Source organism: Notothenia rossii (assembly GCF_949606895.1).
Source record: "Notothenia rossii genome assembly, chromosome: 4".
Lineage (NCBI taxonomy): Eukaryota > Metazoa > Chordata > Actinopteri > Perciformes > Nototheniidae > Notothenia > Notothenia rossii.
This window is the reverse complement of record NC_136902.1, coordinates 57,219,605-57,247,218: the sequence shown is the minus strand read 5'-3', so window position 1 is coordinate 57,247,218 and position 27,614 is coordinate 57,219,605. Positions and strand designations below refer to the sequence as shown.

Sequence of the window (27,614 nt, the reverse complement as noted above, 5' to 3'; positions counted from 1 at the left end):
GGCAGCATTAATATATATACCCACATCCCAACTAAGGTCAGAAGAACTTTATTTAACAGCTGGTCTTATGTTTGTGACCCCTCCTGTTGTTAATTGATAACATTACATAACATTAATTGATAAGCCTGAAACATGCACTTGTCAAGGTTCAGAGGCACATTTTGCAAATATGGCAGTAGCCATCGATCATCTTAAGATAAGATATACTTTATTGATCCCAAGTTGGAAACATTTGCGTTACATCAGCATGTGTAACAGTTGTAAATATGCAGTGGTGTTTATTTGTAAATCATTTAGTATAATCACACAAATTCTGTGTTTTATATTTAATAATTCTGTGTTCTTTATTTATTGATTGTTCAATACCTGACAAGGCCGGAGATGAAATATCTACATACATCTTATAAGAGTATAATACATGTATAATATCAGTTAAAATAAGTGCTTCAACATAGCTGGAGGTATGCACAAATATTGATAGATGTCTTGTAATGCACTATTGAGGAACCTGCGACCCAAGTTTTTCATTCATTGCATAACTACACCGTTTGTGAATATGATATGTCAATAAACCTTAGAAAATCTTGAAATCTTGAAAAGGGATGTGCAAAATAGTCATTATATACAGTCTTTAATTAACTATTAGTAGAGAATAACGAGTAATGAATATACTTTATAGGGATCCTATTAATATCTAATAATAAAAATAATGAAATTCAATAACATGCTTTAACCACCAGGTGTCCCTTTATATCAGCTGTGCACCTTTATGGTGTAAATACAGCCTACCTACCAATTGGATCAAATATAAAAGTCAGCCGAATTAGTGTTGATCCTGCAAAGAGACGTATTGTGTGAAAATAAATGTAAGATGTTGTTTAATTGCTGATATATTTATGATCCACGTCACGTTTTCAGTGTTGGTGGCAGTTCCTCATGTTTGTCGAGAAGTCTTCTCATCAGGGCTCTATAAATAGAGAACTACGGCAGATATGTAATATTTAATGCAGCCGAACCGTGTATTACAATGCCGTTATGTGATGACTTTCAAAGAGATCAGCAAGCACACTCGGAATAAAGTATTATTTTATTTTTTTTCAATGTTTTCGGTCTGTTTCCGGTATTTGTTAATGACGATGTGATGTGAGATGTGAGACTGGAATTGCACAGGGGAAAATAACGTATCTTTAGATGCGGATTTTGTTAAACTAATACGTTTGCGTTGTGGACCAACACTATACATTGACGGGGAAGGGGGTAGCAATAAAGATAACACCATTAAAAAGTTACACAACATAACAGAAATAATATCGATAGCAGCGTCCCTAGCAACCACCTTGGTAACAATGAAAACGTTCTATGGACGCAATTTCCTGAAGTAATCTTCATAATAACTAGCAAACTAAAGATCATGTACATCCACTGCACACATAATCTGAAATAACAACTCATATTTCTTGCATCAAATTACATCAAAACACATTTTAATGGCCAAACTAACTTTAAAACGGACATTTTCCACCGAGAATAAAACGAAGTTCGGCCATGTTTTTTTTTTCTGCAGGGAGACATTTGAAGATCTCGTGACATAGACGCCAGGAATGAATGGTGAAAAAAAACGGGGTTTGTCAAACAGAGCACATGGTGACTACACCATGTGCTAAATGTCCTAAACGATAGCTGGGGATTTTTTCATATGGAATGGAGTTGGAGGTCAACCAATCACAGAGCTTGAGAACTAATCACGGGGTTTGTCAAACAGAGCAAATGGTTTAGTCCTAAACGATAGCTGGGGATTCTGGGTAGTGTAGTGTCTTCTGCCATCCTTTACTCCGAAAAAATATTTGTTTCTCCGAATCGAAGGGTAAAAATACAAAAGCATTGCACACAATTTAAACCAATCAATGTTGTGTAATTAACAAGGATAATCTGGTGTTTTTTAGTCGATGAGTAGTGCAGATATCACTGTAAAATTAATCGACAGTAAGGGGAATACTTACTTCCGGGTGTACAATTCTCCGTTATCCAATGGGAATGGACGTTCACATTGCCTTTAAGGGCAGCCGACACAAACTAATGCCGTGCTTCCGTGAGCGTCAAATCCCGCCGCAGATGGGAATACATTGCAATCAGTTGAAAGCTATTTCCGTCCCTTTATGAAGCTGAAGGAGCCTAGGAGCGTCACAACTGCACACCACGGGACCCTGACCAAACGTCGCTCCTGGACGATTATGGAGTGAGAGTGTGTTGTCCCCTTAGGTCTTACTGTATATCAGAATTAATTAATGAAGCTCTTATACTTCCAGTTATGCACCACAATGCAGTATTTCATCATCCTAACCTCTGACCTTTATCAAAATGTAGCAAATTCTAAATGACAGCTCATACCATATGAATATAACAACTTGCTCAAGTGGGCAATGTCATTTGTTTCCATGATAAAAAAAATGAATTGCAGATAGTTTCCCCCCTGGAAATCATTTGAGATAGTTATTGTTTATTCCAACAGTGTGTAACGATCAACTATCTAAAATAGTTGTGTTAATTAAACGCACAAGGGGTTCTTGAATGAAATAATATTATAAAGGTAAACAGAATTGATAAACGAACAATCTACTCCTTAAACAAAATAAACAGAGACAGATCTCATGCATGGATCCATTATATTGACAGTTTTCCAGCCACAACACAAACAAAATTAAACATTCCGCTCTGCGATACACCAAAATGTCGGTGACGCGCCCACTAAAAAGCCTCTGGGCGCGCCGCGACTGGTGAATATGCGGATGAGGCTTGCAGAACCAAACCCTCAATCCTTAAATAAAAGTGGACATTTAACAACTGTAGTTGCGAGGATAATACACATGTATCATAGATTTCATTTTCAATCTAAACCACATGCCTTAACCTTTCCCCTGCCACTACAGTTTATAAGAAACACTTTGATCAATCTGCAACTGTCACAAGTCAGTAGCATGTAATTAGAGCTCCCTCTCAACCCTTGTCCTAAAAACAACTACAGCCATGTAGGATGATAAATAATATGCAGATGTAGTCTGATATCATTGCAAAAAGTGTACGTCGGAGCTACCGCCACAGATGCCATAACGCCTTGATCACAATTATTAAAAAAGCCAACATTGTAGAAGGACACACACAGAAACATCTACAGTGGCTGAAAGGGCCCAAACACGTCCAATAGAAGAAACGCACTGCAGCTCCAGAAATGTTCCATATATAAAAGCACAAATGGGCCAAAACATATGCCAAAGAAGAAACATCTTTACCATCTTAACACATGGGCAGCGTTTAAAAACATTCACCAACCTGACGAAAAATAAGCAGCGTCTTCTAACAGCGCTGCAAAGTTTTAGTGAGAGAACAAACCGCTGCCAACACAAAACACTGCAAATAATAAACGCTGCAAGAAGCTCAAAACAACGGTAACCAGGGGACATTAAAAGGTGACGCACACAGCTGGGACAGGCGCACTTGCTGATGATAAAGTTCATAATCTGTTTTTTGTCAGTATATTTGAAATGACTAGGTTGGCCACCTTAGCTAGCCTACAGCTGATCTGCAATTATACCATAAGGAGTCATGCGATCACATTGTTAAAATAATATAACACTATATTTAGTTAACACTGCGCATGTTTGGTCAAGTTGGTGAATGTTTTCTAAATGTTGCATGTGTTGTCAAGTTGGTGAAGATGATTCTTGTCTTTTGGCACATTTGTGTTTTTAAATTTGCATTGCTTTTTAAGCTGCTGCGCATTTCTCCTAATGGAAGTGTTTTAGGCCGCTGTCACGCGCTGTCCCCTGAGCCACCATACAAATCACTCAAAATTGCTTTAATCCAGCAATCCGGAAAAACAAAACAGCTTCAGTCTGATGGCGAGACCCTAGTCTCATGACAAAAAGATAGTGCAGGCATACAGTAGGGGTTCTTCCAATTGAAAAATATTATTTTGAAAATAGTTATTCTTGGCTAAAAAAAACTGAACATCCGTACATCCACCCCAATCAAAACCCCATTTCAGGAACTTCTGTGAGACTGGGTTGCATCCTGAAGCTCAACACAAACATACAACCCAACTCAAAAGGTCCACTACAAACACTCAGTGATGAGTCTTCAAAAAGGGAAAGACACAAATGAAACAGAAAGATGACATGAATCTGCTCTGCTCCCTGTTTGAGCTTCAACAGACTCTAAATCAATCCAAACAGAGTCTGTGGCTTCCTGTGAGCTGAAGCATGCTCTACCTTTGATCTCTCCATCAACACACTCCTTCTTCCTCTGCTCCACCGACACACACTTAAAAATGCCCTTACACAAATAACACATTTCTCATTCTCTTTGTGGTTCCCATCTCTTTCTGTCTGCCTCTTTTTATTTCTTTCACACTCATTTCCCATGCTGTGTATTCTTTCTCACACACACAGAAAAACCCATTATTCATATACACTCTGGTGGGTGTGTACAATGCACAGAGCGGGTGACTTGCTGACAGTGAAAGTGTGTTGTCAGATTTGGGGAAAATAGGACCCAAGTGCAGTTAAAAAAATAAAAGGTTTGGTAACAAAAAGCGAGCTTTATTAAAAAAAAGCCGAAGACAGGGGAAAACAAGAAACTACCTAACAAAAACAAAAACGTACAAGAACAAACGTATGGGAACAGGCAGGTGACATGGACAAGCATAGACGAGCATAGGCGAGGCAGGTATCATAGACATTACGAGACGACGAACAGACATGGAGCACAGGAGAAGACAAGACTAAGGCCCAATCCCAAACCGCCCCCTACACCCTATCCCTACACACTACCCCTCCGTTTGCGCGTTCGCGTGGAGGGTCCGTCACATTAAGTGCTGTTCCAAACTAACGAGTGTGGAGGGGGAGTGGGCTATCAAGCCCTCAAACAGCGAGTCTGCATCGGTGCTGACTGGAGACCGGTCTCTACCTGACCGGAGTCAACGCTGTGTATGTCCGTCAGGAAACACGCTGTTTACAAGTAGTTCCAGCAAACAATGCGAGTGTCACTCCACGGAGTTCACTCCGTCACGGAGGGGGAGTGTGTAGGGGTAGGGTGTAGGGCGTGGTTTGGGATTGGGCCTAAATACACAGAAGGGTAATCACAGGACAAGACACAGCTGGCCAGGGGAGGCAGAAACACAAGGGCAACAGGTGAACACAATCAGACAATCAGACACACCAGGGAAACTAAAGACAGGAAGCATTTCAAGTGAAGGAAAGGAGTGGTGGTGTGGGGTTCAACATCAAACACACTTTTTTTATTATTCTGGACAGACCCCGTCGTAAGAACTAAACCAACAATAAATCGATGCTACAAGTAGCCTCTGTTCTTATTCCTTTGAGTCACACACCTCCATTGTTGACCAAACAGCCTGTCCTCCTACAAAAAACGACCAAATAGGTTGATTGTTTAAGCACCTTGGATTACGACCCATTGCCACGTTTTAAAGTGTAGCACCTCTAGTGGTCGTGTAAGAAACAACATGCTCCCGTTTATTCACAAATAACCCTCTCTAGAAAATCCTAAATTGTAGAATAGTTTGGCCATTAAAATGCTTTTTGATTAGATTTCTAGCGAGAAGTGTATATTTGACTTTTAGAATCCACGTCCAGTGGATGTGTAGGATCTATAGTTTGATAGATATTACGAAGATAAATGAGGTCTCGCCAGGATAACGTGTATATGCGGCAGCTTCCATGTAAAGTTAGCGTGGGTGAAAACTGTTTTTCCAGTCTCGAAGTTTTCATAATAAAACCGGATATATTCCCCTCACTGTCAAATGATTACACAGTGATATCTGCATTACTCATCCACTAAAAAACATCAGTTTTTCCTTGTTTAAATTGTGTACAATGCTTTTGTGTTTTTAAACTTCGATTCAGAGAAACAATAGTTTTTTAGGAGTTTAGACACTACAGTTTCCAAAGACACTACACTACCCAGAAATCGTTTGGGACTACAACATCTGCCTTGCTTTACAAACCCCGTGATTAGTCATCAAGCCCTGTGATTGGATGTTGGAGTGGCAGTGCGACAAGGTTATGCTGAGCGTCAACAGCTCTTTGAAATGGAATGGAACCACGGCAGACTTTCCAAAACTGGAATTGGAAGGGTCCAGCCCCCCCCGCTCCAGCCCCCCACCCCCCCCCCAGAACTACACATGCTGGCTATTGTGTGTTTCGCAACATTATATGGCACGTCTTATAAGACGTTTCGTATTTCCCACAATTAGAAGTTGCCAGTATTAAACTGTGTACACCCTTGAGGTTTAGGGGATACGAAACACAGTGGTGTTATCACTGCGACTCTGCTCTTCCGCAGCGCCGCTCCACTCCCTCCGGCTGAAATTATGAATTTAAGGCGTATAGTAATCATAGATAAAACGGCCGGGTCAGTTACAGTTTGTTTTCATCTGATTTCAATTAAACAAAGTCTTGGCTTTCAGAATATGAAACTTGTTTTGCCTAATTCAGATGATAAATACAACTTTGAAGCTTGTAACGGCATAATTACAAGTGGAGAACGGAGTAACTTGACGTCACAGCAGGCATAACAACAGCCGGTGTTTCTCGAGAGTGTTTTCCCCGGGAAACAAACAATACACAGAAACGCAAAAATACACAAACACGTATATACACACACACACTCGCGAGCTTCCCCCAGACCAGTAATCCGAACGAAAATATCTTCTCTCCGTAGTGTTTTGATCATTTGCTCCGCTAATAATCAATCGGATTGATCCAGAGAAGAGGAAACTTTGAAGGCCTTTTTCTCAAAATGATGACTCGGTGATAGTCATTATACAATGTGACATATTTCGCTTAATATTTGGAGTTCAAAAATAATCCTGATATCATTAGAAAGCTAGGAATCTCCTCTTTCCAACAGTGTATACAACTCAAAATGTGTCTTCGGGTCAATGCGACTGATTTCGATGGAGCAGGGGCCTGTACTACGAAGCTGTAACCTCAACCTAACCTGGATATGTTTGAGTTAGCCGGTTTGCCTAATCCAAAACATACGCGCTCTCGCTAAACGGTACTACGACGCGGCTTATCAAGTGGATCGCTCAAGCCAGCCGTGTCCTATCTAGTTAGGTGCGCGTTCACATGAAAGGGGTGGTATTTGGAGCATTCGACCAATCACAAACATGGAGAAGCGTACTGACAGCGCAGCGTCATACTTCCTGAATGAAAAGTGAACTTTAATATTAGTAAAATATGAAGAAGTTAAACTTTAAACATCCATGACTTAAACACTTTATCCAGGATAAAAGCCACATAGCTACACATGTCTGCAAGATGAATACAGCTGGTAAAAGAAAACGTGTTTGAATGCGTACATTAACAGGTTTATGATATCACTGCCCCATCTAAGACACGATCTGACTTTAATTACATTTGACTCGAGTGTTTCGTCAACTTAATGTGTTGCTTAAAATAATACTTCTGCATACAGTATGTGACACTGTAAGTGTTGCACGGCCAGATACGGCTCAGCTGACTCAGATAAGGAAATATATGATACATTATGATGATGTGATATGCCGCGGACTGTACTGTACTTAATGTTACTCTGATCCGGTTACTTATGTTGTGGCATATATGTAAGTAAGCTTTCTTAACGCTAATGTTATAATAGTCGGATTGCTCTGAAGATGGGAGGTGATATTCTATTAATGTTCACGTTCACACAGTCGGTGATTTTCGCCGGCCGTCTTTCCTGCAACGGCAGCTTTTCTGTATTTCCTTTCTCCTGTAATATGACTTGATCGCTTTAAACTCCACACACTGAGCTCTGATTGGTCAGCAGGCAGTGCTTTCACTGAGTTGAGCTCTTAGCCTGCAACCTAACCTGGTCCGGACCAGGTTAGCCGCTAAGCATAAGTTACCATGGAGATCTAGCCTGCTAAAAAGAGAACCAGCTTCGTAGGACCGGAAAGCCGGAGTTTTCCCTGAAGTTAGCCGGCTAAGCGAAAATCCTGCTTCGTAGTATACCCCCCAGGTCCCATATGGTAGTAGCCATCGATCATCTTAAGATAAGATAAGATATACTTTATTAATCCCAAGTTGAGAAATGTTTTTGTTACAGCAGCCTACTACTTTGTTCTACTCCACTACAATTCAGAGGTTAACCTGGTATTTTTACTCCACTACATTTATTTTAGTTACTTTGCAGATTCTGATGAATGATGTGAAATATAAACAACCCTTAAATCAGACTTTAGTTACACCTGAGTCAAATTCAGGCAAGGTTATTGTCAGGTGCCAAAATAAACTATGTAATATATTGGACGTTAAGTACTTTGTCACACTTCATATTTGTCTGTGGATAACCCCAACGTTTTTTTCTTATTCAAAAGAAGACCTTAACCTAAAGTATTCTTTAATGTTTAAATAAAGCCTTATTAGTTTGTCTGTTTTGCACATCCTCCTGTTAATATCTTTGGACGTCCTGCACTAAACTGTTTTATTGGAGAGATCAATTCAGTATCTTCTTAATATTTTCAATTGTGTATGTAGGCTACTCTTAATATTTAAATGTTTTCATCAAATTAAACTTATTCAACAACAACATTTAATAACGTGCTTTAATCACTAGGCGGTGCGGGTTAAAAAACCAGTGGTGTAGTTAATAAAACATGATAATATCAAACATAATATGACTATTAACTTTATTGTGAAATTAAAACAGAACGGTAAAGGAAAATACAGTTTCAGTCTCTCGATTTGAAGCTTATGCATTGTACCATGAACCTGCATAGACCTGTAACAGTCAGCATGACGAGTTGGAAAGGTAATTAATTAATTAATTAATTAAAATGTCGAACTCAGACTTAATTTTAAGGACATTTCGGCCAGGGGTGTAGAGCTATATTTGTTTAACCACCGGATTGGCAAAACAGGAGAGTGTGTGCAGCAGTCTGCCTTGATCTATGTATTCATGTCTGTGACACTCACAGTATCTGCTGCCCACAGCTGTTTTATAGAAGGAAAACCTCCTTCACTTCATGAAATCTCTACAGCACCAGGAGGCAGCGGGAGGGTCAACTCAGTCTCTGAGAAGAGGGGCGCGCAGTGCCTTTCACGCACCGCCTTCACTGTGTTTACCTTCAGAATCATTAGAAAGGATAAGAGCGACCGCAGGCTGATGTGTTTTAAACACACACACACACACACACACACACACACACACACACACACACACACACACACACACACACACACACACACACACACACACACACACACACACACACACACACACACACACACACACACACACACACACACACACACACACACACACACACACACACACACACACACACACACACACACACACACACACACACACACACACACACACACACACACACACACACACACACACACACACACACACACACACACACACACACACACACACACACACACACACACACACACACACACACACACACACACGATTTAAACGCAGACTTCTGTTTCTCCATGTTTCGTTGTTATCGTTTCACTGAGCGGACCCGCCCCCCTTTTTTTTAAACGCTCCCTTTTTTAGTGCATCTTCGGCGGTAATAGGTTTTGTGATGATTCGGCTGTACCTTTAGTAATGAATATTATGTTCATTTGATCATTGGTTTTATTATGAAAACGTAGAGACCGGAAATACTGGTTTCAAACCGTAACTTTACATGGAGGCTGCCTAAAATCATCTTCGTAATATCTATCAAACTATAGATCCCACATATCGACTGGACGTGGATACCTGAAAGTACAATATACAGTTCTCGCTAGAAATCTAATAAAAAGTGTTTTAATGGCCAAACTATCCTACAATTTAGGATTTTACAGAGAGGGTTATTTGTGAATAAACGACCTTCTGTAACGTTTGCATTCAACGGGAGCAGGACTTATTAAGCGCTTGAACAAACGACATATTTGGTCGTATGAGTTTGAGGACTTGTTGTGACCAAAACCTATTCAAACCAATCAATGAGCCCCATGGATATATAAAGAGAACTGGAATCAACATTGGCCAGATGTATTCCTATAAACATTTCTCAGTGGAGCATGAAGGCCTGACTCAAGTTGATAATACCTGGATCATATGGGGACTTTGAAATTAAAATTTCGAAAGCCCTGCCTTTTATCCCTTTTAACATTGTGCAATTCAATGTTATAAATTTAGAAAAACCACTATATTGTAATAGACATGTTACATATTAGTATAATGTGCACATTTGTACTTTTAATATTATATTTATTCTACCATTTATTAGACATTTTGATTTGACTTCTGATGTTTATATAAATATATTTGTTGTCAATTTCCAATGGGAAAAAGTATTTCTGGGCCCAATGACTGACAGGAAACTGTAGAACTACGAAATGTTCTTCAACGGCTTGGCCCCACCGCAATGACTGTCATAATCACAACGGTACTGTAGTATCACTGAGACATCCCACATACTGTGTACCATCCAGATCCTACAGAAAATTGTATTTTAAGCACCAAATGTTTAAAGAAAAATGTGTTTAATTATAACATATTTTTAGGCTGCTCTTACTATAGTAACCGTTGTGTTTCTAAAACAAACGTTTGGGCACAGCACTGGTTGGCAAAAGCATAATGTTTATACTGTAACAGTCATCATGGAAAGCTTTCATGCTTTACAGATTGGTTACAAAATAACTAATCAACCAACCCTCTGTATTTAGGTTTCTGGATTTAATGCATGCTAAAAAAGGGACTAAAGCGCAACATTACATAAACTACTAGACAGCTTTCTGACGACGTTAGCTAACTAAACGTGGTTTGAGACCAACTTAAATGAATACACGATTAATAATTTTCCACCCGCTCAGCCAACACAGGAACCCCCCCAGTCTTGGCATTTTTTTCTTGGTGTTAGAAGCAGTCTGTTCTTAATCTACGTTGCTAGATCACCAGTATCCCAAGTTGAAATAAACCTGACTCACAGCTGAGGCTAGTCCCCAATTTCCCCCAAAACAACAGTTCACATTTATTTCAGGTAATGGTTTATCCTTTTTAAATACAAAATAAATCGATATACAACAACGAAAGGGCTTGGGTGTGATTGGAGGAGGCAGCATATGAAAAATAGTCCTGAGTGACAGATTAAGTTAGACATTGTTGGTTTTCTGGAGAGATTTGTTGACAAAAAAAGAGGACTATAATAAAGTTTAATCCTTTAAAGCTTCCCCAATCTTATATCTCTTCACATTTCCTTGTTATTTGTATCGTTCCGTCTGATCCCCTTCCTGATATCCCACCTCCTTACTCTCCTTCCCCTCCTTTCTGTCTGTCCTCATTCATCTTAAAGCCTCTCTGTCTCTGAACCTTTCCATGTCTTTGTCTCTTCCACTCTCCCTAATAGCCTGCTTTGCTCTTCCAGCCTCTCCTCCCATTCTCTGATGCCTCTTCATCTCATTTTCTCTCTTCTTCCGTTTCCCTCCTTTTTACACTTTCACTCCTTGACCTTTTCCATCTTTTGGTTTCATCCTTATTTCCCAAATGTTTTGTTGCTCTTTTTTTCTGTACCCCCCCTCCCCTTCTCGCTTTGCCTGGCTCTCCTTCCCTTCCCATCGTCTCTCCCCACCTCATCTCACAAAGCCAGGTTTGGCAGGCCCAGCCCAATAAATAAGATGGGGACATCTCGCCTGTGACATCCAATTGTGGTGCTCCGCCACTATCTGTCTGTCTGCCCCACAGAAATTCGACACCATCAGTCACCTCGACAAATGCCGATCCTCAAAAACATGACCAGGACTTTTTACAAGAAGATGCTCATCGCCTTGCAATATGACAATGAAGTCATATTATAATTGTAATGCCTTTGTCTCATACAGCAACACAACAGGGAGAAACAAATCAGCATGCTAATGATTAGCAACAATAATGCTACTTTGTTATGAACCACAGGAGCCGTGAAAGCAACCCATCCAGTCTTTACTTACCATACGATATGGCCACGCCCCTTATTGGGTGAAAATATCTGCTTTCATTTGAATTGCGGTAAATACAAATTGTATTGTCTTTGCGAGTAAGATAAAAAAAAAAAAAAATCATTTTCTTTATCTATAAGGAGTCCAAACATGATGTCAAGCAGACTACAGCGTCAATATCAGATTAATTAAGACCAATAGGGATCGATGACACATCAGGTAGCAGGCTGTCACTTAAACTGGGATTTCCTTGGTTTGCCAGCATTATATATTTAATAATGCTTCGCGTCGGGCCGAACCACGCATCTTAGTTGTGATATAATGAGCATATACAAAGACCTGTCGTGAGCTATTGCTTTTATAAAACGGTTACCAAGTGTGGCAATATGAAATAAAAATACCCACTCTAATTTAAATAGTTTTTATTAGTAAATAATGATGTTCAAAATAAAATAGTCCCTCCGTTGCCTTCTGCACAAAACATAGTCCAAGGTGGTTGCTACAACACTAACAGCTAGCGAACATATTAGACAGAGAGCATTGATCCATTATTTGGCTGTTTATTTACATTAATGTGTATGTTGCTGTTTATTGTGCATCCACTGAAAAACTGTCCAGCATCAGTAGCATGGCTTATGTGGTGACTTGTATAGGTTGAGGTTGTTCTAGGCCAGGGGTGGCCAACCCGCGGCTCTCGAGCCGCATGCGGCTCTTTGCCTAGTTTAATGCGGCTCTTCAGTTCATATCGAATTTTATATGTGTGAGTTTGGGGGAGAGACACTGACTCCTGACTAGTGTTGCACGGTGTACCGATACTTGAAAGGTACCGCGATACCCTGCCGTTAAAAACGTTACGATTCCTCCGTTTCATTAGTATCGGTACTTTAAGAATGACGGGGGAAGTACTCCGGTGAGAAAGCGCAGTTTTAATAAGAGCCGTGTGTGTTCAGCGCTCTGCTTCCACTCCCTGCACTGCAGCCGTGCCTGCAGTCTCTCCCCTCTCAAGCACGCTCAAGTGCCTCCCCTCTGTCGTGAGCGCGCTAGCTGCCAGAGCATGTGAGAAAACGAGAAGCATGGCTGTGAGTGGGAGTGCAACTGCCGCTGCGCCTCGGTTTGTTGACAAAAAAGACGCCAGAAGTGACATTTTGATATTTTAGCTATATCTCTGACAATGAGGGGAAGCCTACGGACACCACGAGGCCTGTCTGTAAGAAATGTATTAATTGTATTCAATACGAATTCTTGTCATTTATTTTATTTATTGTTCTCATTGTTTAAAAGTTTGTGTTATGGTTATGGTTCTGGTGTGAAATAAAGCACAATAATTACATTTAAGACTGTTTCCCTTTTTTTAAGAAAAGTATCGAAAAAGAATCGGAATTGCAATTCTTGACTTGGTATCAAAACCAAAATGTTGGTATTGTGACAACACTACTCCTGACAGTTAAACCTGATATTTAGTAGGTCTGTTAAGTATTGAATGCTGATAATTCTGACATAATTTGGCCGGTCAAAGTTGTTTGGGCTCGGATAAAATCGCTCCGTTACTTTCGTCCCGTGTTACTTTCGTCCTGTGTTACTTTCGTCCCGGCTCTTCCTACGTGTGTATGTGTGGTGTCAGGTGTCAGTATGAGAGGATGACAGCGCATCTAATTTTGATGTGGCCCAAGAGCCAATCACAATAATACCTGCGATGCAGTGAATCACTTTTGAGGGGGGGAAAACCTGTCGTTGATTAAACAATATCCAGTGTTTCCCCTACCATTGTCTTGAAGGGGCGCTCCGCCTCGCCAACGGAACCCCGCGCCCCCCCCTGAAAATCAAGGTGTTTAAAAAATATATATAATGTTTTTTTAAATATATATATAGCACCAAATTGCAAATAATCTATAACTACTGTCGCTTTTCACATTGAACATGTGCTCTTTTATTAAATAAACTAAACGCTTCCATTTTAAGTTGTGAATTTGGTGTTTTTGACCCTAAGAAATACTGATGCATTAATCAATAACAATAATCCACAGCTCCTCTCTCTGCTCCAGAGGATTTAAAACATATATATCCCAATGCCACAAAAATGCATCAGTGACGTGGTTGAAATCTTGTCTCCAGAAAACAAAAAACTGAAACCAGCGGAATCGGTGACTGTGTGTTTGATGTGGCTCTTTGCAGTAACATAGAAAAAATGTGGCTCTTAACCTCTGACTGGTTGGCCACCCCTGTTCTAGGCTGTTGCTTGGCGTGACGAGAATATTGCTCCACTTTCTCCGGTCCCCGAGATTGGGCTTCCAGTAGCTCTGGAGAGAGCTTTCGCATCTGTGGCCAATAACGGTCATAATTTATCTGCTTTGTTTCAAGACCCGCATCAGAAAGCTTTTGAATGGTGGTACTTTTCCAGTTGGTCTACCTGCTCTTCACGTAGCTCTGCATGTCGTAGTTTAGGTGCTTTTTTTTCTGGAGATAGGCACTGCTCAATCCACTCCTCCATACTATAGTAAGACCCCCCCGGAGGTCGAAGTTAATCTTAAATGTTTCCATCTTTTGCTTTGTAAGTTTGTTTCGTAACAGAAGAAATTTAAATATATTTATAAAACTGACAAGTCAAATCAAGCAATCTGATTGGTCGATAGCGTTTTTGCGGAACTCTTTGATTACAGATTTGAAAACATCGTTGCTTGCTTTAAAAGTGGCACAATTCATTATGTCAAACCTTCGAAAGTATCTAGATATCCCTGCCCTAATGCCAAAGGAACTGCACACTGAATATGTTTTGCCGTTTGATGTCTATGTCTGGACCGCTGCGTAAAAGGAGGCTTTCTGCGCCGTTACTTCTCCGCTGCTTTCTTGTTCCAGTATGAAAAGCAAACTGCTTTTCAGCCCAACGGTATACTGTTTTTCTCAGACGCGGAGGGATACTGACTTGTTGTGAAAAGTAACTTACAATTCTACCCGTGGTATACGCTCAGTATATCACGGCTAAGAACCAATCAGATTGCTTGATTTGACTTGTCCGTTCTATTCTATTACATTTGTATTTATTTTTTATTTTATCTCTATCTGAAATTAAGCAGCCGTCACAAACCCCAATTTCCCCAAGGATAAATAAAGCATTCTGACTCTGGTGCTGGCCATGTTTGAAATCAAAAGGCATGCTGGGAGCTTTATTTACCACTCCTGTTGTGTTGAAGTCTCCCCGTCTGCCTCTACTAGCACATACTGTATTTTCCTTACAGATTACACTAACAGGTATAATCAGAACGATTAAAAGCCACACTGCTGGCTCCTGGGATAGAAACATTTTCACTGACCGTCATCGCTGTTGTCGTCCACCAGGATGATTTCTTTGAGCAGGTGAGCCGGCGTGTGATTGACAGCTGAGTGGACTGAGCGTAGGATCACCGACAGAGCCTCGTTGATGAAGATGAAAATGAGGGAGATCTGGGGGAGATCTCTTGGGAAGTTGGCCTTTCTGCATCTGCACAAAGACACGCAAACACAGATCACCATCTGTTCAGAAAAACCTTTCCATGCCAGTGAAGCTAGGGCACGCTCCACTCAGCCTCCAGGGTCAGGAGGGTTGAGCTGCAAGAGTTGGAGAAGAAACAACCTACTTCCTTTGTTTCATATGTATCTTTGTAATATATATTATCTTATTTCCAGAGGTGGAATCTGTAAGTAAGGAGATCAACTCAAGTACATTGGTGTTCGGGTCAAATTGACCCGATTTCCATTTTCAATGAATAAAAAAAAATATAAGGATATTTTCGTTCAACCTAAAACACAATGGCTGGGGCTTATTTATTGTGAAGGACATGTGGAATTGTTTTTATTTTTTTCCACTTATGAAAAAATGCCCACCCACATTTATGTCCTTCATAAGAGGTTCGGGTCAATCTGGCCCGAACAATACCAGGACAGACAGAGATAGATACACACACACACACACACACACACACACACACACACACACACACACACACACACACACACACACACACACACACACACACACACACACACACACACACACACACACACACACACACACACACACACACACACACACACACACACACACACACACACACACACACACACACACACACACACACACACACACACACACACACACACACACACACACACACACACACACACACACACACACACACACACACACACACACACACACACACACACACACACACACACACACACACACACACACACACACACACACACACACACTTGTATGCATAGAGAAGCTGTTTGATCCTGTTTTCCCTTGATCTGTACCCTTTGTAGTGTGTACACAAAACTATCCTAGAACATTATAAACATTTTAGATCTTCCTGAAATGTATACAAATTTTAAATTTTCTCGCACTGTCCCCCCTCGCACTTGCACGTTGGAGGAGGGACTAATCAGAGACATAACCTCAGTGTAGAAACAGTGTAGTGCAGAACTACAATTATCTACCAACAATGAATTAAAGACAATATATATAAGAAATTGTGCAAGTTGAATTTAGTTCTGTATTTTTTTTAAACCCTGAAATGTGTCCCGGGTCAATTTGACCAGAACATTACCAAAAGGTGCGAAATGTGAACATAACACAAGGGTTAAGTACCATTTTCAGATTCTTGTAACTTCATTGCAATTTTCAATGTAATGCTGCATATACCTCCACTTCGCTACATTTAGAAAGCAAATATAAGTCATAGCTCATTTTTTACATAGAAATTAAATGATATGCTGATTTGATGTGGATCAGTATTGTACCCAGTATTTAAGTAACCAATACTTGATTCATATTGACAAACAACAAAATGCACATAGATGTATTTGTTGTTGATAAAGCAAAATAAAAAGAGCACGGCCGTGAACTGTCAACGGGGGTGGGGTGGGGGGGGGAGAGCACGTTGTGAAGTGTCAACGGGGGTGGGGGGGGGGGGAGAGCACGTTGTGAACTGTCAACGGAGGTGTGGGGGGGGGAGAGCACGTTGTGAACTGTCAACGGGGGGCGGGGCGCACGCTCGTGAACTGTTAGCGGCGTGTTATGCATGTCCACTGCACCTCGCGAGAGCGCGCACGGCGTAAAACACAGATTTCCATTTTCTGTGAACACCACAGTCTGTGATTCTGAAAAACGTGTTTTGGAAAACCCTTTTAGTTTTACTCCTTTTACTGTTGATGTTGTTCGTGAAGCTTTAACCAAGTTAGATCCTAAGAAACCGGCTGGCCCGGACAACGTAGAGCCTTTCTTTTTAAAGATAGCTGCAGATTTTATTGCTCCACCTCTCACTACTCTTTTTAACCTCTCCCTCAGCTCAAACACAATTCCAAAATTGTGGAAGTCAGCGTATGTCCTGCCTCTACTAAAAGGTGGGGAGGCCACTTTATTAAATAATTATAGGCCCATCTCTAAATTATCAGTTCTGGCTAAGGTTCTTGAACGCCTAGTGGGTGAACAGGTAAAGGTGTTTTTATGTACAAACGACATCCTGTCTAAACATCAGTCAGGCTTCAGAAAGCAACATAGCACCATCACTGCGACTATGAAAGTGGTGAATGATGTGGCGAGTTTTTTAGATAATAAGCAGAGTTGTGCAGCTCTATTTATTGACCTGTCCAAAGCATTTGATACCGTCGATCATCGCATCTTAAAGCAGAGGCTACTCAGTATTGGCATATCCAGCCATGCAGTAGGTTGGTTTGGGAACTACCTCTCTGAAAGGTCCCAATGTGTTCATTTTGATGGGCTGTCTTCTGAGTGGTTAAACATTACTAATGATGTTCCTCAAGGTTCTGTTTTAGGTCCACTTTTATTCTCCATCTACATCAATAGTTTAGGTGAAAATGTCGATTGAGCAACCTTTCATTTTTATGCGGACGATACCGTGATGTATTGTGCAAGTCCCTCCATTAAGGAGGCTGTTGTTGAATTGCAAGCAGTTTTTAACATTATTCAGAATCAGCTCTCTGAACTAAAGCTTCTTTTAAATGTTGATAAAACCAAGGTAAGGCTCTTTTCAAAAGCTAAAAAGACACCAGAGCCTGTTGTAGATATTGTAACTATGCAAGGAATAAAAATTGAAGTGGTTACCTGTTACAAATACCTTGGTATCTGGCTTGATGATTGTCTCACTTTTAAACGTCAAGTCAATAACCTGCTTAAAAAACTGAGGGTTACGCTAGGTTTCTTCTACAGGAACAACTCCTGTTTTTCGCTTGAAGCCAGGAAAAGGCTAGTCACTGTGACCTTTTTACCTGTGCTGGACTATGGTGATTTGATTTATATGAATGCACCTGCCAATTGCCTGGTCAAGTTAGATGCTGCGTATCACAGCGCACTGAGATTTGTGACAAACTGTAAAGCATTAACCCATCACTGTACCCTGTATGCAAGGGCTGGTTTGCAACGCTAACTGTACGGAGGCTCAGTCACTGGTACATTTTTATATATAAAGCCATGTTAGGGAAACTTCCATCCTATATCTGCTCCCTGATCTCACGGCGAATTGTAAGTGGCTACTGCCTTAGATCGCGTGCTGTAGTTTTATTAAATGTGCCAACTGCTAGGACTGTCTTAGGCAAGATAGCATTTAGATGTGCAGCACCTCTGTCTTGGAATAGTCTGCAATTGAAATGGAAACTGAGCAATCTGGTGTCACTAAATGTTTTTAAAGCTCGGTTGGATGCTACTCAAACGGAAGCTGTTGGTACCTGCTCATGTGGATAGTTATTGTAAATTGTAATCCCTGTAATGATGCTGTAAGATGTCCTTTTTGTTGTTCTGTTTATGTTTTTATGTTTCATGTGGAACCTACTTGAGCAGGTCTCCCTTGAAAAAGAGATCAATGATCTCAATGGAATACAACTGGGTAAATAAAGGTTTGAAATTAAATTAAATGAAAGCCAAAACTCCCAGACATTTCAATGATTTGTACGGCAAAGTTAGGTTTGGAAACGGTATTATTTCCTTTTTGCTTAACACCGGAGCCTCGCTGCGGGGAAGCTTTGGAGCTGTTCCGAGTTTGTTCTAATCCGTCTAAAATGACGGACTGCTTTCAGATTTTTCCGTAATTTTGGTAAAGAAAAAAATCTGTCATAGACGGAAAATATTCAGTTAACGCGACCTCTGATCCCATATCTCAGTAAACGTTTAATTCATTGGCAGTCTGGATTTAAAAGTCAATGTTTCCATTTTAGATCTCATCCTAAGAAAGCTTTCAAGGATTCAAAAATAATCTTCACAGAACTCCTGGTGAGGGACACTGGTATCAGACTCAAATCTCAGAACAGTCAAGCGCAACCAAACATGCTGAAAGACCGTAGTGCAAGGTGCCACGATGACGATGTCCATTTGAGCTTAATATGAAGGTTGAGTTTGAACATTGGTGTACTCTAAGCAAGGAGTTGGAAGGGTCTATAAGTCTTATCACTCTACGCCACTGGCCCATTTGGCATCAGAATAAGTTCTAAATGTATAGTAGCCTAATGATCACAATCAAGGCAATGTTCGAAGATGAGTATGGCCCAAGCAAGGGCACCAGAAGTAGAGGTAAGGAAGTGTGGAATGGGCCATCAGCAACCACACTTGACTTTGCTCTGACACTGCTCTGTAAAAAATGTATGTGTTCATTTATGCATGTGTGTATTTCAGACCTAAAACTGAAATATTCCCTTGTCTTCCTCTAATTTATGTTATTGTTGTTAAACAACCTTAAAAGTGTAATTTAACGTGCATCTAATTGACATCTACTCACTTGGCAGGCCGGTAATCCGGTATGTTCCGGTCCAGAGAGATCCTTTCACTGAGGTATGCGTTGTAGCCATACTTCTCCCAAAGGAATTTGGCGTCGCTCTCCTCAGCGGGTGCCAGCGTCGCGGGGAGGCCGCCCTTACCCCGACCCCCGAAGCCCTCTATCAGGCCCAGAGACTTGGACAGACCTGGGGGAGGCAAACGAGAGAAGATTATATGTCAGGATCCTTTAGTCGGGCTGAGTCACTCTCTTAGTAATGCTCTCTGTGGCTCACAGCTGATCGCCTCCTCATCACAGCTCAGCCTCACTTGAACATACAGGATGTCGACAGTGGCTGTCCAAACACGTGAACATCTGAGCTGAATTCACATTATGACAAGTAGTGGCCCAGATTCACATAGAAAACCTTCCATGTAGGCCTACAGGTACACATGGTGATGTGATAAAAACGATTTATTTTGTATCTTCATTTTGATAAGTACATTTAAATCATAGCCCCAAGTAAATGTTAACTAAAGTAATGTGTTGACCTACAACCTGTGAAAAGCTAGTAAAATGTACCTGGGCAATGTGAGTAAAGGTGGGCGACGCCCCCGATGACTTCAGAGGAGTTTGCGCACAGTAAAGACATTTGAAAAAAAGCAGACGGTTCCAGCATGGACCCTCGTCTAATATGAATATTTTTGTACTTTAATAACTCTGTACATCCCCGTTAACTTGTCAGCTTAATGTGGATATCAAACAAACATTAGCTAATGTCAGTGTTTCAGCTTAGCACTTTAGCTAGTTAGCGTGCTAGCTAATTTACATTACATTACATTGCATTTAGCTGACGCTTTTATCCAAAGCGACTTACAATAAGTGCATTCGACCAGGAAGATACAACCTTGAAGAAAACAGAATCATATAAGTACATCAAGTTTCATAGAGCCAAACATTTCAATTGCTATATGTACTCAAATGGCTTTAGATAAGCCATCCCTTTATTAGTATATAAGTGCTTTGTTAGTAATTATATCGCTCTAAGTGGAGTCGAAAGAGATGAATTTTCAGTCTGCGCCGGAAGATGTGCAAGCTATCTGCTGTCCTGATTTCAATGGGGAGCTCATTCCACCATTTTGGAGCCAGGATAGCAAACCCACAAGTTTTTGCTGATGGGAACTTGGGTCCCCCTCGTAGTGCGGGTGCAGTGAGCTGTTTGGCCGATGCAGAGCGGAGTGCACGTGCTGGGGTGTACGGTTTAACCATGTCCTGGATCTAGGAAGGGCCAGATCCATTCGCAGCATGGTACGCAAGTACCAGTCTCTTGAAGTGGATTCTAGCAGTTACTGGAAGCCAGTGAAGGGAGCGGAGGAGCGGTGTGGTGTGGGAAAATTTTGGAAGGTTGAAGACCAGACGAGCCGCTTCATTCTGGATGAGCTGCAGAGGTCGGATGGCACATGCAGGTAGACCAGCCAGGAGGGAGTTGCAGTAGTCTAGGCGTGAAATGACGAGAGTCTGGAACAGAACCTGCGCTGATTTCTGGGTCAGCTGGGGACGTATCCTCCTGATGTTGTGAAGCGTGTATCTGCAGCAGCGGGTTGTAGCAGCAATGTTTGCAGTGAAGGACAGTTTGTTATCTAGGAACACACCCAGATTCTTTGCAGTCTGAGTCGGGGAAACAACAGAGGTGCCGATGTTGATTGTTAGGTCAAGAGTGGGACAATCTTTTCCCGGAAGGAAAAGCAGTTCAGTCTTGTCAAGGTTGAGCTTGAGGTGATGAGCAGACATCCACCGAGAGATGTCTGCTAGGCAAGCAGAGATGCGTGCGACGACCTGGGTCTCTGAGCGGGGAAAGGACAGAATTAGTTGGGTGTCGTCAGCGTAGCAGTGGTATGAAAAACCATGCGGGCTAATGACAGACCCGAGCGAGTTTGTGTACAAGGAGAAGAGGAGGGGACCAAGAACAGAGCCCTGAGGGACCCCTGTAGTTAATTGACAAGGGTCGGACTCTGACCCTCTCCAAGTTACCCTGTAGGTGCGGTCTTTGAGGTATGAGGTGAGGAGGGAAAGTGCAGTGCCTGAAACTCCAAGTTCTTGGAGAGTGCGAAGGAGGATCTGATGGTTCACCGTATTGAATGCAGCAGACAGGTCCAGAAGGATGATGACAGAGGAGAGGGATGCTGCTTTAGCAGTGTGCAGTTCCTCAGAGACAGCAAGGAGAGCAGTTTCTGTTGAGTGACCTGCCTTGAAACCAGACAGGTGCGGATCCAGAAGAATGGAGATAACAGCAGAGTTGTTTAAAGACAGCGCGTTCAAGTGTTTTAGACAGGAATGGGAGGAGAGAGACAGGCCTGTAGTTTATTACATCAGACGGGTTGAGAGTGGGTTTCTTTAAGAGAGGGTTTAATCTTGCCTCCTTGAGACTGTTTGGAAAGTGACCAGAAGTTAGAGAAGTGTTGATGAAATGGGTGAGAAACGGTAGAATATCAGGAGCGATAGTCTGAAGAAGGTTTGAGGGGATGGGGTCCAGAGGACAGTGGGTAGGACGGGCAGAGGTAACGAGAGTAAGAACCTCACCTGGAGAGAGAGGGGAGAAGGAGGTCAGTGTGTGGGTGAAGGGAGGGTCTGGTGACCCAGCGGTGAGTAAAGGTGAGTCAGAAAAAGAAGAGCGAATATCAGCAACCTTTTTTTCAAAGTGGTTAACAAAGTCGTTTGACAGAAGGGAGGACGGGGAAGGGGCTTTGGGGGGGTCCAAGAGGGTGGAGAAGATAGAAAATAGTTTTTTGGGATTGGAATAGGAAGATTGGATCTTATCTTGAAAGAAAGTGCTTTTTGCCTGAGAGATGGAAGCAGAGAAAGAGCAGAGGAGAGCCTGATAGGTTAGGAGGTCGTCATGGTGTTTGGATTTCCACCATTTCCGCTCTGCTGCCCGAAGGATGGTTCTATTAGCACGCAGTGCGTCATTTAGCCAGAGAGCAGGAGGTGACTGACGAGCCTGCAGAGATGTGAGAGGACAGAGAGAGTCCAGAGAGGATGAGAGAGTAGAGAGGAGAGTTTATGCAGCAGAGTTTGGAGGCAGGAGTTGGAATGAATCAGAGGAAGGGAGGGCTGAGAGCACAGATGAGGCAAAGGTAGAGGGGGAGAGGGAATGTAGGTTGTGGCGGACAGGTGCAGAATTAGAAGAGATTAGGTTGTTATGTTTGGAAAGGGGTAGAGAGAATGAAATGAAGAAGTGATCGGATGTGTGGAGCGGGTTTACAGAGAGGTTAGAAGTAGTGCAGTTCCTTGAGAATATGAGATCAAGGACTTTGCCAGCGTTATGAGTTGGTGGGGATGGAGACAGTGAGAAAGCAAAGGTGGTTAACAGAGATGTTAGTTCGTCTATCTTCCCTGTCTGGAGGTTGAAGTCTCCGAGAAGTACAGTGAGAGGGCCAGTTTCAGGGATGTGTGAGAGGAGATTATCTAACTCCTCCAAGAAGTCCCCCAAGGCGCCTGCTGGACGGTAGAGAACAACAATGGTTAATTGTATAGGATGGGTTACTGTGACGGCATGGAATTCAAAGGTGGAAGGAGTGAAGTTAGGTAGCTTGAAGAGGGAAAAGCTCCAGTTGGGAGAGAGCAGGAGACCAGTGCCACCTCCTCTGCCAGAGGGTCTGGGTGTATGCGAGAAGGAATATGCTGTGGAGAGAGCTGCTGGGGTGGATGTGTTGGATGGAGTGATCCAGGTCTCAGTGAGAGCAAGGAAATCCAGAGACTGCAGGGAAGTGTAGCCAGAGATGAAGTCAGCCTTAGGAACAGCTGACTGGCAGTTCCACAGCCCCCCTGAAACGAGATGTTGGATCTCAGTGGAGCATGTGGGATAGACAAGAGCAGGCCGGTTAAATCGATTAGGTGATACACGTGATTATAGTATGAGGGGCTAGAAAACCAAAGAGAATTGAATAAAACAAAATAAAACACCAGCGATACTTAGCTCAATCAAAGTAGGATTTGCCTCCCTCGTGACTCCAACAGGACTCCAATGTCTTTGTCAGTCTTCGTTTGGCTGACGCTCCAGGAAAGAGCCACCTAAGATGGACACCTGATTGCTGAGTTCTCCCAGCTGTAGGGGCACGCCCCTCTAATTAGTTAACTCTTTTCAGCTGGTGGGCGACAGCAGAGTGTTCCTGCCTATTGTAATGCAGGGTTAAGGCGCGTGACCCACTGAGACCTGTCTTACAGGTTGAGTTGAGCAGATCTGAGATTTAAAATCTCTCAGAAATCGCGGTTTTAGCTACAATAACTACAGAACAATTATACAGAGTAGAATAAATGAAACAGAGAAGTCTATTTAAACAAGAATATAACTTACAGTGAATGCTGAGTCAGTATAGATAGTGTCCTCATCGGGTCTGGATGCACACTGAGTTATTCAGATTTTAAATGCGCTATTTAATTAATTTAGCCTGCTGTCATAGACGAGGCACACACAGCATGTAATACTTAGTGGTTTAGTAGTTGATTCAAATTAGTTAACAGCTGGCGAAATTCACAGTTTTGAATAAAACATGTGGCAGTGGGGCACTAGTGGTTCAGAATAGTTTTTTTGTTGGTGGTGTTCGCGCTACATTTTCAAATGCTGCTAGGTAGTAAAGCAGTGTGTCGCCAAACTGAGTTTTCCTTTACTGTGGAAATCAAGTCAGTTCACTCACATGCATCCGACTGTGTGTGATGCACACACGTGTGCTTTTATTTCTTGTGTACACTGAGACAGATAGCGGCACCAGATTCCTAAAAAAAGGGTATGTCACTTTCACTGCCATGGACAAAGAAGGCGAGGGGTGATCCAGGAAGACTACTGGGAAGTTGAACTGTTGGTGCCTCTTTCTGTATATTTGTGTATATTTTGACCTAGATCAAAATATAATATTATTTTCAAAAGCTTTTTTAGTCTGATGCTTTGATTAATTTTAAACAGACAGTTCAACAAAAGTATACCCAAAAAATGCAATTGTATCATTTAAATATTTAATTGTTTTCTCTTAGTAAGATCCCATTTTCAATAAAATTGCGGTCTTACCTTGACTTGAAGATGAAGTCCATTTGCCTATCCTTCTGGACAAAAATCTCTATTACTTTTTTTTAAAAGTCCTCCTTATCTCTTTTGTAGTTTCAAAAGTCGAATTATAAATCTAATCGATAGATTTATGATTCAAAAATTATAAAAGTAGGGTAGACATGTCGATATTATCCGGCTGAACAAAACGTGCATTTATCTAACTGGTAAGTTTCCCACAGATCTTTTTTCGAGCTATTTTCAAAAATTATATGGAGAAATCTCATTGCTTTTTTTTTCTCTCGTCTCCTCTTCACACACCACACTTTTCGCGGCACACGTACTTACAGCCAATCAGTTCTGAATGATGTGAGATGACGTATGGTGGGGATGGCAGCTCAGTGCCCCTATGGTCATTATTTTTTTGCAACACACATTAAATAGGAAAATACTCTGAGCATGCGCAGTATAGTTTTTACAGTCACCGTTCACTTAGACAGTGAGAGGGAGGGGCATGATCGGGTTTTGTCCCACATTGCTCAAAACAGCTCAATAGGCACACAATATAGACACTAATTAGAAGAACACAGACTAAAACAGCAATGTACAGACGAATCAGATGATTAACCAGTTTAGCCCTGAGCCTGTTTTTCAGGTCTCAGGCTCGAAAATGACATTCCCGGAACAAATGACCATATATTCCCTTCTAAAAGGGTTAAATTAATAATATTTTTTCTCAAAGTAATGATAAGCCTGTGAGTTGGATGTAGAAAAGTCAGATCAATATAGATGTTTTTTATTTTAAAGAAAATTCAGATTCAACATAGTAAAAAACTGTAAATTATAATGTCTGTCCAAAAATTATTTTTTACTTATAGTGAAAACTACCCTTGGATGATGGTAAGGTAGACTAAAAGCTTTATGAATCCGAAGTACAACATATAATAAGTAACCTGTATCAAGATTGATGCAAAACAAGTGACATTTGACATTTTTAGAGAGGTTTAGCAAAAAGAACTCCACCTCTGAGGTGATTTGGGTAGAAATGGGTATTTTACAGTTTCTCTGGAACCCATTGGTCGATTTTGGTGATTGACATCTCTTTCTGACCGTTAAAGCCAATAGAATCAAAGGGGAATTTCCCCACTCACACACATGGTAAAACAAAAAGGTGGGGGCTTCGCGCACGCAGTTTTGCACCAGAGTGAAGCTGTCTCTAGGTCTGACATCTGAAAACCGAAAAGCAGATGTATTGCTCATGGATTATCAGAAATCATTCAAAGTGACACAGACACATTGGATTAACCTATGGATTAACTTCAGCAGCGTTTTTATCATTTTAATGCCATTGAAGACCACTTTTGACCAGACTACGGCACAGGTGAGCCATATTAGCGTTTTTAGCTACCCAGCGCCATATGTTTTGATGTCTGTTCTTGTTATTATCTCAGAGAGTTCGTATAATTGAGTGATAATGAAGGGTACCCCTCGATACTGTCACCTCACGATGTGACGGGTTGGATGTGCAGCAAAGATAAATAATAAGGTTTTGTGAGTGAATTTCGGTGCAGTCATCTGTTAGTATTTTTCACTCATTGCTAGTTCAGAGGCTCAGCGTTAGCATTGTGGGTGTTTTTTGGAGAAAAAAAATAAAAAATGATCAGTTTGATGAGTTTCTTCCCGTTATATGGATATAAAACATTCATAGTTTATTAAATGAACATGCCCTCACACACTGTTTCCTGCAAGATGTTGCAGGAGGGCCCCGGTACCGGGGTCTCTCGGGCTTAACAGGTTAAACATGATCTTAAAATATATTTAATATTTGCATTTTTTGTAATAATTATTTTTAATACTTTCTTCTGACACTTGGTGGGGCTGTGCCAGTCGCAACTGCTCATACCTCATTCACACCAACGGTGTTTCAGGGCCGGTTCGACTGTAAAGTTGGTTGTAAAGTCGTCCCATTTCTTCCATTTCGTTGCGAAACCAAAACGAGTAGTGCTTCAACACAATCGGCCATTGTTGTTGTTGTCGGTGTGAGCTGTGAGGGGTTTCCGCGTGGTTTGGCTTTATGAAGCAGGCACGCAAACGGTTACGTCATGACGCAAACGATGACGCAATGACGCATCACCAGTCGGACTCTGGGCGGTGTGAAAAGAGCCGGAGTCAAACCGAAGAACCGGTACTGAACCTGAAAAGCTCTAGCACGGAGCTTGAACCGGAGTTGCGTTGGTGTGAATGAGGTATCATACTGCTCAAACCCCTCTTTTGAAGCCCTGTGATACCTCATTCACACCAACGGTGTTTCAGGGCCGGTTCGGAGCTGGAGCTTGAAAAGCACCGGGTTTTCCTGTTCACACCGCAGCGGAGCAGCCTCTTAGCTCCGGAATCCGGTTCATTTCGAGCACCAAAAAATTGTCCGGCCAGAGCAAAAGCACCGCATATGTCACGCTTACGTCGAGGCGGGGGCAGGGGCAGATCAACTCCTGAGCAACAACAAAAAGCCGGCGTTTTATCCAGTTTGTACACAACGATGGAGAAACTTAACAAGCAGCAGTGGTCCACTGAAGAGACCAGCTACCTACTGGGAATCTGGTCTTCCGAAGAGGTATAGAGGAAGCTGGAGCACAAACGGCCAATGTTGTTGTTGTCGGTGTCAGCTGTGAGGGGTTTCCGCGCGGTTTGGCTTTATGAAGCAGGCACGCAAACGGTTACGTCATGACGCAAACGATGACGCAATAACGCAGCACCAGTCGGACTCTGGGCAGTGTGAAAAGAGCCGAAGCTAAACCGAAGAGCCGGTTCTGAACCTGAAAAGCTCTA

General features: G+C 41.8%; 1 protein-coding gene across 1 annotated transcript in view; it reads right to left on the bottom strand.

Annotated features, from left to right (window-relative positions):
• galnt17 (polypeptide N-acetylgalactosaminyltransferase 17) overlaps positions 1–27,614 on the bottom strand; it is an 86,486-nt gene that overhangs the window by 48,139 nt on the left and 10,733 nt on the right. Inside the window, exons 2-3 of the mRNA XM_079674294.1 lie at positions 19,775–19,958; positions 15,314–15,480 (exon numbers count right to left, since the gene is read on the bottom strand). Coding sequence (XP_079530420.1) covers positions 15,314–15,480; positions 19,775–19,958 — 351 coding nt within the window. The remainder of the gene's footprint in view (positions 1–15,313; positions 15,481–19,774; positions 19,959–27,614) is intronic.